The 15,546-nt window shown below is 41.6% G+C and overlaps 1 protein-coding gene across 3 annotated transcripts in view; it reads left to right on the top strand.

The window, feature by feature from the left end:
* The first annotated feature begins 4,464 nt into the window (after positions 1 to 4,464).
* col16a1 (collagen, type XVI, alpha 1) overlaps positions 4,465 to 15,546 on the top strand; it is a 118,999-nt gene continuing 107,917 nt past the window's right edge. For all 3 annotated transcript variants that reach the window (XM_039820638.1, XM_039820639.1, XM_039820637.1), the window contains exons 1-2: positions 4,465 to 4,696; positions 11,321 to 11,431. In XM_039820638.1, coding sequence (XP_039676572.1) covers positions 11,356 to 11,431 — 76 coding nt within the window. In that variant the 5' untranslated portion in view covers positions 4,465 to 4,696; positions 11,321 to 11,355. The remainder of the gene's footprint in view (positions 4,697 to 11,320; positions 11,432 to 15,546) is intronic.

The following is a 15,546-nucleotide window of genomic DNA, read 5'->3' as shown; positions in this document are numbered from 1 at the left end:
CGGACTCCATAGGACGAAATGTCATTCTTATATGAGGCTCCTTTTTCAACTACAAGGTCAATATTGTTTTTCACCTACGACAAAACAACAAATTATCCGTGCATTTATATGGAACTAAGCTTTAGGAGCTTTCCATCTTTACTCTCCTCCGTAACACGTAACACATTGCATTCAGAAATCGACTGTTTTTGACTGATAAAATGGCTGCGGCCGGAAACAACAAGAGCTACGGTGAGTTGTTCAAAAGCTCTCTTTTTAGTAAACTCTGGGTACACAAACAATGTTGTCAATGCTTTCGTTAAGGTGTAGAGCCCCTGGTGATACTTTGAGCAAAGGTTCATGTTGTGTCGAGCCTTCTTAGTGTTTTAAAAGTAGCTATTTTGAGGCCATTCAAAAGGCCATTTGACCAAAAAACGAAAATACGGTAAATCTTAAAAGTGGCGCTTCTGTCCTAAATATTCTTTTACACAAAAGTTTGACTCAAGTACATTCACAAAAAGACCCTAGGTTGCATTTTGGCGAGAGTTACGCTTTAAGGGAGCTTATATTGAGAAGACCTACTTCATTTTTAAATGTGGTGTCCAAATATGGAATAGGAGCATTCAAAAAGAAGGGCACAGCACTGCAGAGTTGAACAGAAGGTGATGCAAAAGTTAGAGCGCTGAAAGAATAAAGCTGGTCAGTGCGAGGTCCCGCATCTCGTAAATCATGGAACGTTTTCAGACCACCATACGATGCCGGTTGACTAAGTCATTGATCCTCATTTTCAGAGACAGTCCCCCGCCGAGAGCTGGAACTCAGCCAAACCCACCAACCTCGCACAGGATGTGTGATTGTAATGCACCACAACATCACACACACACACACACACACACACACACACACACACACACACACCAAGCCTGTAACACTTGGACCAGTCTAACCAGGCCATATTCAGAAGCCTTGTGTTCCCTGTCAATGTGTTTAACAACAGCAGACTGATTTGAGATGAGGCCAATTTCGTCGCAACCCGCACCTTCCCCAAGGCTCTGAATTTTTACGATGATATCTCAGTCTGCGATCCTTCACGGCAATCTTTTACATTGTTTTATTGTTTTTTATTTCTCTTCTTATTTTACAATGAAGCATTTATGATCGTGTCTCTCAGGGTTGTCATCACAATTAAGTCCCACCAGGCGATGATATGAATGGCTCATATGCATGTGAACTGGAACATTTACATCAATTCTCATTGAAAGCGTAGTCGCATGCCGCTGCGTGGCCTGATTTTTTTTGTACGCAGATAGAAGCTGTGAAGAATTGGAAGAGAAGACAAATCTGTTACCCGTATGTAGCTCTCAGGAGGCGTCTGAAACAGCGTCCTTTCATGTATAATACAGAGACCTTCAAAATAATTGCCTCTTTCTTGTCAATACTTTCTCTTTTTTGTCTTCCTCTCACACACGCACAAACACTCACAGCACCTTTGAAGGAAAGGTCTCGTAATTATTATATGCAATTTTCTTCTGCATTGGCAAGTTTGGAACAGAACACTTTACAAGCAGAAAACTTTGGCAGGGATATTTATGTCTGCTTCTTAATCAGTGACATCAACGATAAGGGGATAAGCAGCAAAGATGAAGAATGTTTGTGTGTGAGACGGGGACATAATTGTGCAATAGTTTTCTCTCACCATATCTTCATGGAGATGCATTTAAGGGGCATTTTCTTTTTTGGAGATGAAAAGTTGATGCATCTCCTTTCATTCCATGGGATTGAACCTTTATTGTATTGAGGCAAAGAGAGACAGTTTGAATGTGAATCTTATGCCAATACTATCAGAAAACCCCATCAAGAGATCACATGATCAAACCTGAGGGAGGCATGACAGCACAGGCACTCCTGCCGAGTTAATAATTTATGTATCTCTTCGCAGAGCTTAAACCACCCCCAAACAGATTTATAAATAAGTCTACCGAGAGATGAAAAGAAAACTGCATTTATTGAAGCATGTACGGGTCTCTCAAACACACTCTGCACACCTTGTTATTATACATTCATGCTACATACCCGCTGGCCATTAGATTTAGAATCCTACAAAAACCCAACTGTGACATTTAAATACCACTGGATTTTTAGCATTTCAATGTTTTACTATGAAAACCATAGTTTTACATTCAAGTGGATCAAGTTTTCCAGTAGCTAATTTCAAGTTGTAAACTTTCACAAAACATTTTAGGGTTTACAAATACAGACAGAAAATCTAATTGGCAAACATTCAAACAACACTAAGAGTCTACAGCCGTGCTGGAAGGTTGTACTTGGATGTAGATGTTGAGATATTTCACCGGATAAGTGAAAACTTTGATCAGAGGAAAAGTCAGGGGATAACTAAAATCCTTAGGCGTTCTCCACCAAGAATGTCTGTACACATTTCTGAAAAAGGAAAACTATATTCCATTTTAAAAACTTGGATGGAAATGGATTGGTGAAATTCGGCCAAGAATAAGCAATTGACCCCAGCCTTATCAGGTTACTTTCTGTCAGCCATATAATCTAAGAAAGAGACCTTTACACGAGCGGTTGGTAACCCCAGACACTTTTCTGTCAGAAATTGTGAACCAGAAAAAAAAAAAATCTTTTTTTCTAATTTGCACTTGACATTTCAAAGAGCGGAACTTCAAACAACACACATTTAGACTGATGGGGTTTTTAAAAGAAGCTATTTCATTGCTATTCTGTGCTATTTAAATTGCGACATTAAGTGTTCAGCAATGGGTTGATTTCAAGACTATGGAGGATATATTTATACATACAAAACAAAGTGTTCCATATGATTGTGCCACTAGCACATATGGAGACACATACACACTTGTCCCACAGACAGTGGCCAATGACTTAGTTTCCACCAATGTTGTTAGCTCAAAATGGTCACATCCGGGTGAACATGTAGTTCAAAGGTTGCAGCATTGCTACACAGCTGCAAAAGTCATTGATGGAGAGTAAACGTCTTGTTCCTCTCATAAACTACTCCAGGGGTGTCAAACTCAATTTCCCTAAGGGCCACACTGGAAAAAGAGAATTGTATCAAGGGCCAGACATGTATAGTTTATTGACATGCTTTTATTTCATCAAAAAAGTAAAATATCTTTGACTCAATTATTGCATGTATCATATAGTCTTCTCACTTACAGTTTGGTCCACATAAAGCCCTGAAAAAGTGAGAAAAAAAGTTCCAAAGCCATCCTAGAATTTAGCAAATCGAGCAAAACAATGATTACAATTTCTAAGCTACCACCCAGCTGACTCACAACAACCTCTTTCACAGCCTGAATATGCAAATTCTCTACTTCTGTGGGAATTTCTGAGTCTCAAAGTCGGCAAATTTGCCAAATTCTGCTTTGAGTGTTGCGTAATTGCAAGTTGAAAAACAGTTTCCCATGTTTTTGGTTTGGCGCACAACTAGGCGGGCCAAAAGTTATTGTGAACCTAAATTGATATGCGGGCCAGATCAGAATGTGCGAGGGGCCGGATTTGGCCCACGGGCCTTGAGTTTGACACATGTGAACTAGTCAAAGAGGCTTTGCTGGATTTCACCAAGTTGTTGATGAATGATGATCTCATTATGCTGCTTGAACTTTTTTTCTCTTTCTGAGCTAGAGGTTAAAACTAATGAGAATGTGAAAGGTAATGGCTTGGTGGAGAAGTTGACCTCTAAACAGAAATAAATATCTTGACGATGTGAGCACTCCTTAGTCACAGCCACAGCAAAGGGGGAGGCACACGTAAATCAAATGCCAAAGTGATATTTATTTGCCTCCTCAACTATTTACTTACTGACAATAAAGGTGGAATTGATGTGGCTATTAAGACGAGTGTTTCAGAATGGTCAGGGGCTGCAAACGAGGCCACTTTATGGATCGGATGCAATAAAACCCAGTGATAAAACAATATGGAAGATGTGGACCTGGCCGTCAATCAAAGGTAAGTATGATAAGCAAGGTCATTAATTTTAATGGAAGAAATTCCTCTCAATAATGCACCAGCCGTGCTGCCATTATCCATATTTCTTGTCCTAATTCAGTGCTTTAACCCAGACAGAATGGAAGTTTCCCAGTAAGCCATGAACTCAAACAGTGAGAGGTAAGGGAGGGTGAAGAGGTGAGGGTGATGGTGGTGGTGGTGGTGGGGGTCAGAGGGTAAAGAGAGGATAGGGGCCTGGAAGAGAGATTAGAGAGATGCCCCAGGCTCATTCTCCAGCACTGTGGACATGCAAGGTGATGTCACTACACGTTTCACCAAGGGGTCTCCCCCCAAAGAGAGGAGGGGAGAAACAAGGGGGGGTACAAGAAGAGAGATGGGCAGGGGGAAGAGAGACTGAGAGGAAAAAAGTAAGGAGGAACGGAGAAAACCACATACTGAAAAGCAAAGGGGGGAGTAGAAGAGGGAGAGAGACTTGGGATTTGGATTGTGCAGCAGCGGTGGGGAGAGGGGAGGGGAAAAGTTGGACACGGACAATCTTGCAGCAACTTTTTTTCTTCTTTCCTTTCTTCGTGGAAGAAGCCTCAAGAAAAGAAAGGCAACGGGACAAAAGACGCTCTGGATTACATTTAAAGAGCATTTGCATCGCACCTCAAGAGTTCCCTGGATTCAATCACGCATTTATTTCCGGATTAATGTGGTCGCCAATCTGTGGATTTATCAGTAGCTGAAGGTATGGCTTTTGTGGATTTAATAGACGTGTTAGCGATGCTTGAAACGTAAAAGCGTTGTAAGTTTTAAAGAAACGTCGCAGTAAAGGTAGTGGAACTTTATGCTGAAACGTTTGCAGTAGGCTATAGGTTCGTATTGCAACAGGCATACTACAGTAGGCTACATCACATGGGGATATTATAAGCGTATTATACAGCAGATAACAAATAAATATCACTGTAATCAATATAGAGCACCATATATATACAGTGCATATCCTATGGGATTATATTAGTGATGCTTAAGAAAAGTTTCATAATTTTAGGAGATAAATGTCTTCATGTAAGCATGACAAACAGACTGTCTCCCAGTGGGGATCATTAAAGTTATATCTGCTGGGTAGTCCTGACACATTTTTGTACTTCTTTATTGGATCTTGCCAGAAACTTTTGGTATAGCTGCTTGCAAAAGTGATGCTGGTTTTCCCAATCCCTTCACACTCTAAAGCCAGGCCTTACTACAACACATCATGGGCTGAGCTGTAAATCTTTGTGGCTTGCATCCAACCCCTGTGGCACGGAAAAGCCTTTCAGCAGCTCCGTGTTGGGATCTGCAACATGCATATCATTCAGGCCAAGTAATGTCTGAGCCTATTACTGCACTGATTTGAGATCAGTGTCCAACATCTAACTTCTTGCCTCTATACCTGGGGGGAAAAAAAAGGAAAAGTGCTGAGGAGGAAGCTTGAATGCCACAGTCACATCTGTTTTCCTCATTACTCAGCCATCCCTTGCCTGCTGGATTTTGCATCCTGTCTGATAACCCATCTTGAAAGTTTTCTGTGGTTCCTTCCATGCCACATGTGGAACAGCTCATTGTTGCCTGTTGCATTACAGTACTGTTGCAGTACTGAAGTCTCTACACTGGCTTCCAGTGCCTCAAAGAATTGATTTCAAAATACTTTTGCTGGTTTATAAATCACTAAACGGTTTAGGGCCAAAATACATTTCTGATTTGCTACTACACTATGAGCCACCCAGACCTCTCAGGTCGTCTGGGACAGGTCTACTTGTTGTCCCCAGAGTCAGAACTAAACAGGGGGAAGCAGCGTTCAGATTTTACACTCCACATATCTGGAACAAACTCCCAGAAAACTGCAGGTCCGCAGCAACTCTCAGTTCTTTTAAATCAAAGCTAAAGACCTATCTTTTTGATGTAGCCTTTCTTTAAATAACTGTTCATTTGTTATACTGAAGTGGCATTGATGACACTGTATGACATTCTATAACTGCTCTTTAATGTTTTTAATTTCTTATACTGCACTGTAACTTTTATTCACGTATTTTATCTCTCAGTTCTTTAAATTATTATACTGCACTGTACATTTTATTCTTGTTCTTAATGTTTTTAAATTGTTTTCTAACTGCTCTTTAATGTTTTATGTAAAGCACTTTGAATTGCCCTGTTGCTGAAATGTGCTATACAAATAAAGCTGCCTTGCCTTGCCTTGCCTTGCCTTGCATCTTGAAAAATATGATTTATTTCTCTGATGAGAGGTGTCAATCTCGCCACTGTTACCTCTTCACCTCAGGTAAACAACAGATATATTTTTGTTGAAGGGGTCATTCTAACAAAGATATTAAGATAATCTAAAATGCTTAAAAAACCCTTGTTTACTGCAGTATCTCCTGGGGCACTGCCCCGCAGTAATAAGGTACTACTCCCTCTTCAGACCCTGGGGAATGTAGCCCTGCAAACATAACAAATTGGTGTCCTTGAATTAAACTGCACATTAAGTGTTGCTCACTTAACCTGCTGCAGGCTGAACATGCTGTGTTTAGCTGTGGGCCATGCAGGATCTGTTTCGTGTACTGCTTCTAATGCTAGCGTGTACTGTGTGCCTACAGATAATTTTGTCATCCACTTGACTTTGCTTATTCCGGTCAGCAGTGAAGTGAACATTAAGCTATCAGAAATGGTCAGACTTTAGCAGGTCATCTGAAGGCTGACTCAACCATGCATCGAATGGGCTTGAGGCCAACCAGTTCACGCCATCTGAGTAGGCGTCACTTTACATGACGGACTTTACATGATGGACCAAAAGTGTCCATGGCAGTGGAACTTTGAGGCAACCATGAGCAGAGGGAGGGTTGTATGTATTCAAAACTCCCTCCTTTTGTTCGCAATCTGCAACTGTGCTGTCTTGTTTCTCATTCACAACTATTCAAGGCCCTGAACACAGCCCAGTATGTAAGACTAGTAAAAACTTGCCACAGTTTCCTTTGAATGTTTTACAGCTTTGGATATTGTCTTCACTAGTTTGAGAGTTTCTATTGCTCCCAGTCAGTGGATATCTGGAGTGTCTATCGACGCCTCAGGACATCTTTAATTACTTCTATTCCCTCAGAGTTCCCCGTTGTAACAGGTCTGCAATGCACTCTCAGGTTTGGTCTGAGTTCCAAGAGCCATGATTGTACGTGGACATGTTGTTCTGTTCATGATGACATCAGAATCACAGTAAAGAGAAACTTCTGACTGTCAGAAATGCTCTGATACTTCCTATCTGGCAAAAAGAACTCCGGGCATGCCTGAAAAGATAGCAGCATATTGACTGTTGTCAACATCCATCACTCGGTCCATCACTTTAGTCCAGACAGAAATATCTCAACAGTTACTTGATGGATTGGCAGAAAATTTGGCACAGACATGCATGGCTGCCAGAGGACGAGTCTACTGGCTGAAGTGATGCTCTGACATCATCACTATCACCTCCATGAGGTTCACATTAATTCAAGTGAAATGTCTTTTGTAACAAATATTAATATGCCTACCAGAAAGAAACAGTTTACACCAAATTCAAAAATACATATTTTTCCTCTTACCTGTATTGGGCTATTAATTAGTCTAGATTGTTTTGGTGGGAGTTGTCCAGTGTTGAATGTATTGGCTGTAGAGATGTCTGCTTCTGTCGAATAAAATGGAACTAGATGGCACCCGGCTTGTAGTGCTCAAAGCGCCAAAAAACACATTTGAAAAACTCAACAGCATTTCCAGAAATCATGACCCGGTTACTCACAATAATCCACAGACCTGGATGTGAGCGGTTTGATTTGGGAACTATTTTCTTTTCTTTATTGTTTTTCAAATGTATTTTTGTGGCGCTTTGAGCACCACAAGCCAAGTGCCTTCTAGTTATAGTGATCTACATGATGTAACGATGGCCTGTATCATTGTGTTTAGCCTATATTCATAAATATCTTTCTGTATGTCTGTCTGAAACAATTCTTGTTCTGGCTTTGTGAACACATCCTTGTATTTCTGCCCCTTTTTGTCTTCTGTGGCACGCATGCTGTACTGTATATGAACGGTTTTTTTTTTATTATGTCATTGTATGCATTCATTCATCTACCTGTCCACTTTTTATGCAGGACTTCTGTTTTATGGCTGCATTCCAGTCAACTTTTAGTGGACTTTCCTACACGTTCTCTGCTGGGAGAGGACTTAACCTAGAAAATTTATTCAGGGTCACGACCCCACAGTCCGATCAGGAGGATGTTTTCACTGCCTGGTACCCAACATAGACAGTTAAAGAAATGGACAATGTGATGCCGTAGATTTCCACAGAGACCAGTGAAGCCTATCAGAAGCACTTTTCCGGTGAGGGCTGAGCGTTACTGCGCAGCCTCCAACTGAGCTTGAAGACGTAGATGTGACGTGAACAACGTGTCTGAAAGTTGTAAGTCTTCTGGTAGCTGTGCCAAGAGAAATCTCAATCATTCCCAATCTTGCAGAGACGGAGAGTGTAGGTATATGTAGGAGATAACACATAATTATTGCTAACTAAAATGCTAGTTAACATTTAGTAATTAAACCTAAACAGCTAATGTAAGTCGAAACTGCCTGCTAGCTTCTCCTGTACTATACGGTAATTCCTCTACTGTGCAACAGTAAGTCGTGTGGTTATAACACAATCGTTAGCCTGTTTTTACAAAAACATCTGCTACGGAGCCATAATGTGAGATACAAGGTAATGGAGCCTTTTATACAAATAGAGTTTTTAAACGCAGATGTAAAGTTATTTGCTGTCAAAGTGGTGCAAAATGAATAGCAGTCAATCGGATGCTAATGGCGCGTGATGGCTTGTTAGTAACAAAATGGCTCCATAGGAGGTACGCTTTGTGGAGGCAGGCTTACCTGCTTGCACCCAAACCACTCTGGACTGTGTGTGTTTGTATGTGTGAGCAGGGTAGATTGGAAATAGATACTCTGTGAGCGAACTGTCCATCAATCTTCTACAGAATGCTGGAAGAGACAGCTGGAAAGGTACTGAACCCTCAAATGTTACATGGCCGACACATTTATGCTGGGTTCTCCCATTTAAACAGATGGAAAGGAGTCTAAATAGTGGGCAACGGTTTCACTGTTATTTAATCATCCATGACTCTGTGGCTAATAAGCAATTCTCTTGTCAGGCCATAGAGAGGACATGTTTCATTTAACTCTGTCAGTGTGTGTTCCTCTAAACAGGCTTGTGTTTGGGCTGTAAGCAGTGGCAATGATGATGAAATGTGTGACAACCAAAATTGCTAAGCATTGAGCACAAATTACCTCCATTGTTATATAGGACAATATCAGTGTCTGTCCATGTATTCAAGCCATACAAGTACTGGAACTGGTAGCTGTACTGAAAATAGAAAATATTCAATAGGTCTGGACCTAGAACCTAAATGACCCCTATAACTACTCAACTGATCTGTACCTTCCATGGAGACACATTGTTGTCGTAGAAATACTGTCCAAGCTGAAATGATGAGTGTTGTGATGTGATTGTTAATATTGGTCACCACTTCTGTCTGCCAGCGCATGTCTTCAGGCTTTTAGTGCTGGAAGACTTTCAAATCTGTTATTGTTTTCCTTCCTGTTTTAGCTTTGTACTCAGTGACCCGATCACTCGCGGGCCTGCTTACCGGGCTCATAGCCAGCCCAGCGGCCAAGCCCAGTGGCCTGACCCCATACTGACTTTATCTGCTGTAGCCAGCTGGGTGGCCCGTGAAGCTGCAGATGGAGTGCAGAGAAAGAAAGAGAGACAACCATAGCAACACATATAGGGAGCCTATTAAATTGTTTTGGATTATGGCCAGATAATAATAGCAATGAGCTGTAACTTTTCCCTCAGCCTGTGTTCTCTGGACTGTGATGTATTATGTACTATGTGAACTTTCTTATTATTGTGATCATGTGGCATGAAGCCTATAATAATAGCTTCAGCTTTAGAGTGCTCAAACTCAGCCGTCTAAGGCTTTGATTAACCTTCCACCCATCCAACTGCAGGGGAAAACTTTGTTTTAATCTATTCTTCTTGCTGTTTAGCTCGCAGCTAATTTTACATAAAAAAGTGTCCATGTTGTCAACAGTTGTGCACACGGATAAATTGTGCCACAGCAAAATTATACAGTGTCTTGCAAAGATCTTGTTCTTTTCATAAAATGGTAACCCTGGCCTTTTTAAAATGGAAGAAAACAAGGGAAGGAACCACACCTTGAGTCAGCAGCACCCAAAATTGAATGTATAATTCACAATGCAGAGCATGTCAAGCTGTCCTTATTATTTCATAACATAATTTGAAACACCATAGTCCACCACATTGTTAGCAGCAAGCTGCAGGAAGTCAGGTCAGGCTAGATGGTATTCACACAGTGTCCTCAGCTGGGCAGGTACACCACATTGTGTACCCCCAGGGGAGCGTGGGGGTCATTTCTACTGGCAGACGGGACAGGTGTGTGTACAGAGACAGTCTGCTCGCCTGCCTTGAGGGCCCTGCTGTACCTGTAAACACTGCAGAGTTATGGGGTCCTCACACATGCCGAGGGCAAGTCCCGGTCAGCTGGGATGTGTTTCTGTGAGTCGGAGTGGGCGGTGTTGGTGTGTTTGTGTGCGTGCATTCTTGAGTGTGTTTAAGAATAAGGGGTTGCAGTAAGGGAAAGGGACTGTGGAGACTCTGAATATAATGATTATTTAGACGTGGCAAGTATTTTAATCTGTGCAGGAGTATGTGTGTTTGCTTGTTGTTGGGCCACGTGGAAGCATCTGGTGCAACACAACCATGGCTCCAGTGGAATAGTCTCCAGATGTGTTTGTGTGTTTTGGCCCCTGTGTTTCACTCAGGACTAACCAGCCTGCATGATAATCAGTTGACTTCTATGTGTGCATTTTGTTTTGTTCTCTTGGTGTTTGTGTGCAGCAGCATGTGCACATTCTTTTTTTCTTTTAGAATTCTTTCCTACATACGGTCACGTGAATGTGTGCACTTATGTGCACTCTCACAGACATTTGTGTGTGTGTAGCAGCTGCCCAGTCAAAGGCCAACCAGATGGACAGGATAATGACTATGATCAGACTTTATGGAGTTACACTCCCTAATGAAGCACATTCTGGTTAATTCATATGCCACTAACAAAGCCCGCATCATACCACATAATTAACACATCAACTGTGACTGACTCATAAATATACATCAACGTCTATTTAGGAGTCAAGCATAATGTGCAGCTGTCGGCAGAGTGAGCAGAATGGGTGTCATTCTGAGAGAATGTAGGAAGGATTTGACTTTTTTGACTTTCTCTTTTTCTGTTTGTTCATCCATCAGCTGGTGACGTGAGGTGTTTTCGGTGGAGTGAAACCATGTGGCTTCTCTGTTCCTCTCTGACTCTGTTGGCCCTCAGCTTTGGATCGTGTGACACGCTGACATCAGAGCAAGGTGAGTTTCCTCTACCCTGCTGGAATTTTTTTGAAAAAAGAAAATGTAAACTCTAGTAGTTGTTACGCATTGGTAAAAAAAAAAAAGAGGTGATATTCAGAAACAAAAGAAAGTGTTACAAATGGCTAAAGCTAAACTGGGCTTGTATCACAAAGACATAGCTACTAGAGGCTAGCCATTAAAGCTGCAGTAGGTAAGATTGTGAAGATCCAGGACTTTGCCAACAAATTTGAACATCGACAACTTCTCAGTCCCTCCCCCCTTTCTGCTGCAGCCCAAACCGTCTCCTAAGCCCCTCCCACACAAGGGAGTTTGACAGAACTGCCTAGGCATGTTAGACAACATGTTCAATAACTAAACACTAACACAATGTTAACTTTACTCACCAACAGTAAAACGATGCTAACTAGCAGGCTACGGTTAGCCATTTCAGCATCATATCAGACCGACCACTGTGCAAACGTTACTATCATCCTCACCAACGTAGCTTTGTGGACTTTTGACTACTAATAACCAAGTGAAAGATAAATCATTCATGGTAATTATGTTACCTTTCGAGAAGAAATGTGGCTACATCTGCATCGTTCTTCAGATCTTTAAAATCCCGGAGCTCACCGCCACCTCTAAAAAGCCTCTCCAATATTCACCCGAGTTTTGGGAAACCTTTCTGCAGCTCGTGTGCGGGGAGGGGAGAACGCTATGCGTGTACGTGCCTGAGCAGTGATTGACAGGCAGATAGACACCCCCTGTGGCCCTGGAGAAAATCAACCGGGTGGTAGAATTTTGCCAATGGCACTACAGGCTGTAGGAGGTGCCAGAGGAGCTGTTTCTATTTTTATTTTACATAATTCATGTAGTTCTACTGGAACATAGGGTCAGTTTCAGCAAATATGACAGAAAGTTAGTTTTATAAGACTTACCTACTGCATCTTTAATCCCCCTGTCTCCTTTTCCCTGCATGTTGGCTTTAACATGAGATTGAGACCAAACTCGCGTGGATGAGTATATGTCTTCCCAACTTCTAGAGAAATTTGTGCTGTGTTAAACTGACTCACCCAGACACTGCATGCGTTCGCATCTGAAGCCGGGTATCAATCTTCTCATGTAACTCACGGCAAGAAAAAAAATTCCAAAGATGTTGAACAAAACAAGATTTATTTTTAAATATAAGACATTTATTCCAAATTGGATGTACAAAATAAAAGCCCTGCATTACATTTAGAGTCACTGTGGAGCTCTTTATATTAAACTGCCTACAACTGAAGCTGTGGATAAAAATGGTAAATGGTAAAGGCCGCAAGAAATTATTTATTACTCTCAACTAACTGCTTCTCAGAACAGTGCTTGCATCTTCATTTAAATGCTAAAAAGACAAAGTCACAAAACCATTCTAACAGTTTTAACTGAGACAAATTTTCTATCTGGTATTGTATGCTTGACGAACTCGACACGCTTTGGAACCCATCTGAGTTTGATGGAACTGTGCGTATGCGCCCTGTGCGTGTGATGGGGCCCGAGGCTACAAAAAAAGAAGAAGAAACGGACTGTAATTACAGCTTATGTGCGTTTCATGCTGGTGGCTGTTGGTGGCAGAGTGGTTAGGCTGTGGCAAGGAGGCGTGTGTGTTTACCATGTGCGGTTGTGTTCCTCTTCATGAGCCATCAATCATACTGAGTTTCTGTGCAATTGTATAGGAGAAACATGGGTTTTTAATATTGTTAATGTCTGTATGTGCATATATAAATGTGTGAGCATGTTGTGGGTTTAATTGTCTGTTGGTGTGTTAGAGAGAATGTGTGTGAGCGTGCATGAACACAGTGCATCTAGTTTACTGTGTTGTTTTATTTATTTATTTATTTCATTCCCAACTGTCATACTCCCTCATCACACTGTCAGTGTGTTCTCAGGGGTAGGCTCTGTGATATCACCCCGGGGGCCAAACAGTCCTCCGCAGCTCGTGGAGCTCTGAAGGGAGCTTTTGTGGAGGAGGGGACCCCTCTTGGGAGACCCTAGTCAGAGCTTTTCAGATGAGACTGAGTCAGCTTGCAGCTCCCCTGAGTCCTCTCCCCCAGCGGTTGAAAGAAAGTGCTTTCTCAAGTGCAGCTATAACACTTTGTCACAGCAAGCGCCACACACACGCTCACATACACACATTCCTCTGACTCATCCAAATCTCTACTTACTGGTAATTTGCTGACATTACAGAAGGAAAGGAGGTTTAAGTAAAACTAGTGTTGAGGAGTCGAGCTGGATGATTGCGCTGCCGTTCTGCAGTGTATCCGCCAGAGACTAGTCCCCATGGTTGAATTTAATTGCTGAGATTCCCTGCCTTTGGTCAAGTGTTGCTGATATGGGTTATTTTGGTGTGCCCCAGACCCTACGCAGTCTGAAGTAATGGATTTGTGTATTGATTTGTTTTTACTTAGCTTTCCCTGTCTGTGTCTGAGCTAAGTTGTATGTTTCCAGGTGCCACTGAATTGTAATAAGCTCATTTGCACAGAATCAGAAGTTAGAGAAGCCAAGCAGCAGAAACAGACATCCATTACAGAGCCTGGTTAGGCGTACAGCTTGTTCTGATGTAATTCCATCTGAAACAGGATGTTGGGACAGGACATCAAATAGGGGAGAGAGGCTGTCAGATGTGATAGGACGTCACTGACAAGAAATGAATCTGAGCAAAAATACTTAAATTTGTAACTGCTTCAGGGTGGCTGCTTCATGAATGAACCTGTCCTGTTATGTCTCTACTCTTTGCAGAAAATGTGCATTGCAGTAAAGTAATATTGAGTCACATCTCAGTACTGCCCAGTGCGTACAAATGACAAATGTGATCAGTCAAATTTTTTGGAGCTGACATGTAATAAGCAACCAATTTCCTTTTAAGTGTCTTTTGCCCTTTTTCTCCGATTGTATATTGATATGTATATGCCCACCCTGCACACACACAAACAAACAGGTTACCAGACATCATGTCAAACAACGCAATCTTATTTGAGAAGTATACAGACCTCTGCATGTACTGTCTCAGTTTATTGTTGTGAGAAAGCTTGTAAATGTGTGTCATGAGTCCAGTCTGTGTCTGTGTGTGCTTGTAAGTGTGTTTTGAATGTGGGCCAGAGGCCCACAAAAGGGAAAATGAGTGAGCTCATCCCTCTCAAGTACAGCGTTTTAAGTCTTTCCACTCCTCTGTGCTGCAGTTTTATCTCTGGGAAAAAAAAACAGGAATGTTCTCTCTTGTCTGTCTCATTTGCCTGAGAAGGCAAGTGAGACACACTCTCCCCCTCTGTCTCAAACCCTTCTTTGGTTTTTATCATCCTCTCAGTTTGTGATTTTCCCCACACTTTAACCTCACATATAGCTACATTGAATCATCATATTAAATCAACTACACCACCCAGCATCCCTGTCCCATATGTTGCTTGTGTTTAATAGCTCCGGGACCTGGAAGACTCTCCCTCTGAGTCTAACTTTCTGCTGATCAGCAGCCCAGTCCAATTATCTTGGAATGCCACATTGTAAAGCACATTCAATAACTACCATACCCTCTCTTATTGCAAACCACAGACCAAACACTTCTTCTGTGACCTCTTCTCCCTAATGAAAATGCTGTGCCAATTGTTTGCTGCTGCAGAAACAGAATTTAAACTCAGGGGCAGTTGGTTTCAGTGGACCCTAGCCACAGTAAGGCAATGGTAAATAAGGCCATTGATTCCTTAACCTTCTAAAGTTTGTTAACCATCTTGCAAGATGTGAGAAAGGTCACACATTACTTATTTTAGCTGGGATATTGCAGTGGGCCAGCTAGAGTTGAGTTGACACTACATTGCTCTTTGTCATAGTGAATTGATTATGAAGTTCAGTTAGGAACCCTCTCTTTTAGGGCTGTGTATTGGCAAAAATCTGGCGATGCGATACGTATCACGATACATGGGTCACGATTCAATATATTGCAATATATTGTGATACTGTGCGATATATTGGGATTTTTTAGTATAATTAAGTATAATTTTAGAAAAACTAATATTTAAAAAAAGACATGATGTTTATAAAAGTCAAAGAAGATTACTTTAGGTAAACAATTCAGTACACAGAAAATCAAACTGCCAGTTTGGGAT

This window comes from Perca fluviatilis, chromosome 13, assembly GCF_010015445.1.
Source record: "Perca fluviatilis chromosome 13, GENO_Pfluv_1.0, whole genome shotgun sequence".
Taxonomy (NCBI): Eukaryota; Metazoa; Chordata; class Actinopteri; order Perciformes; family Percidae; genus Perca; species Perca fluviatilis.
Note: the sequence above shows the minus strand (reverse complement) of the source record. Positions and strands in the feature narration are given on the sequence as shown.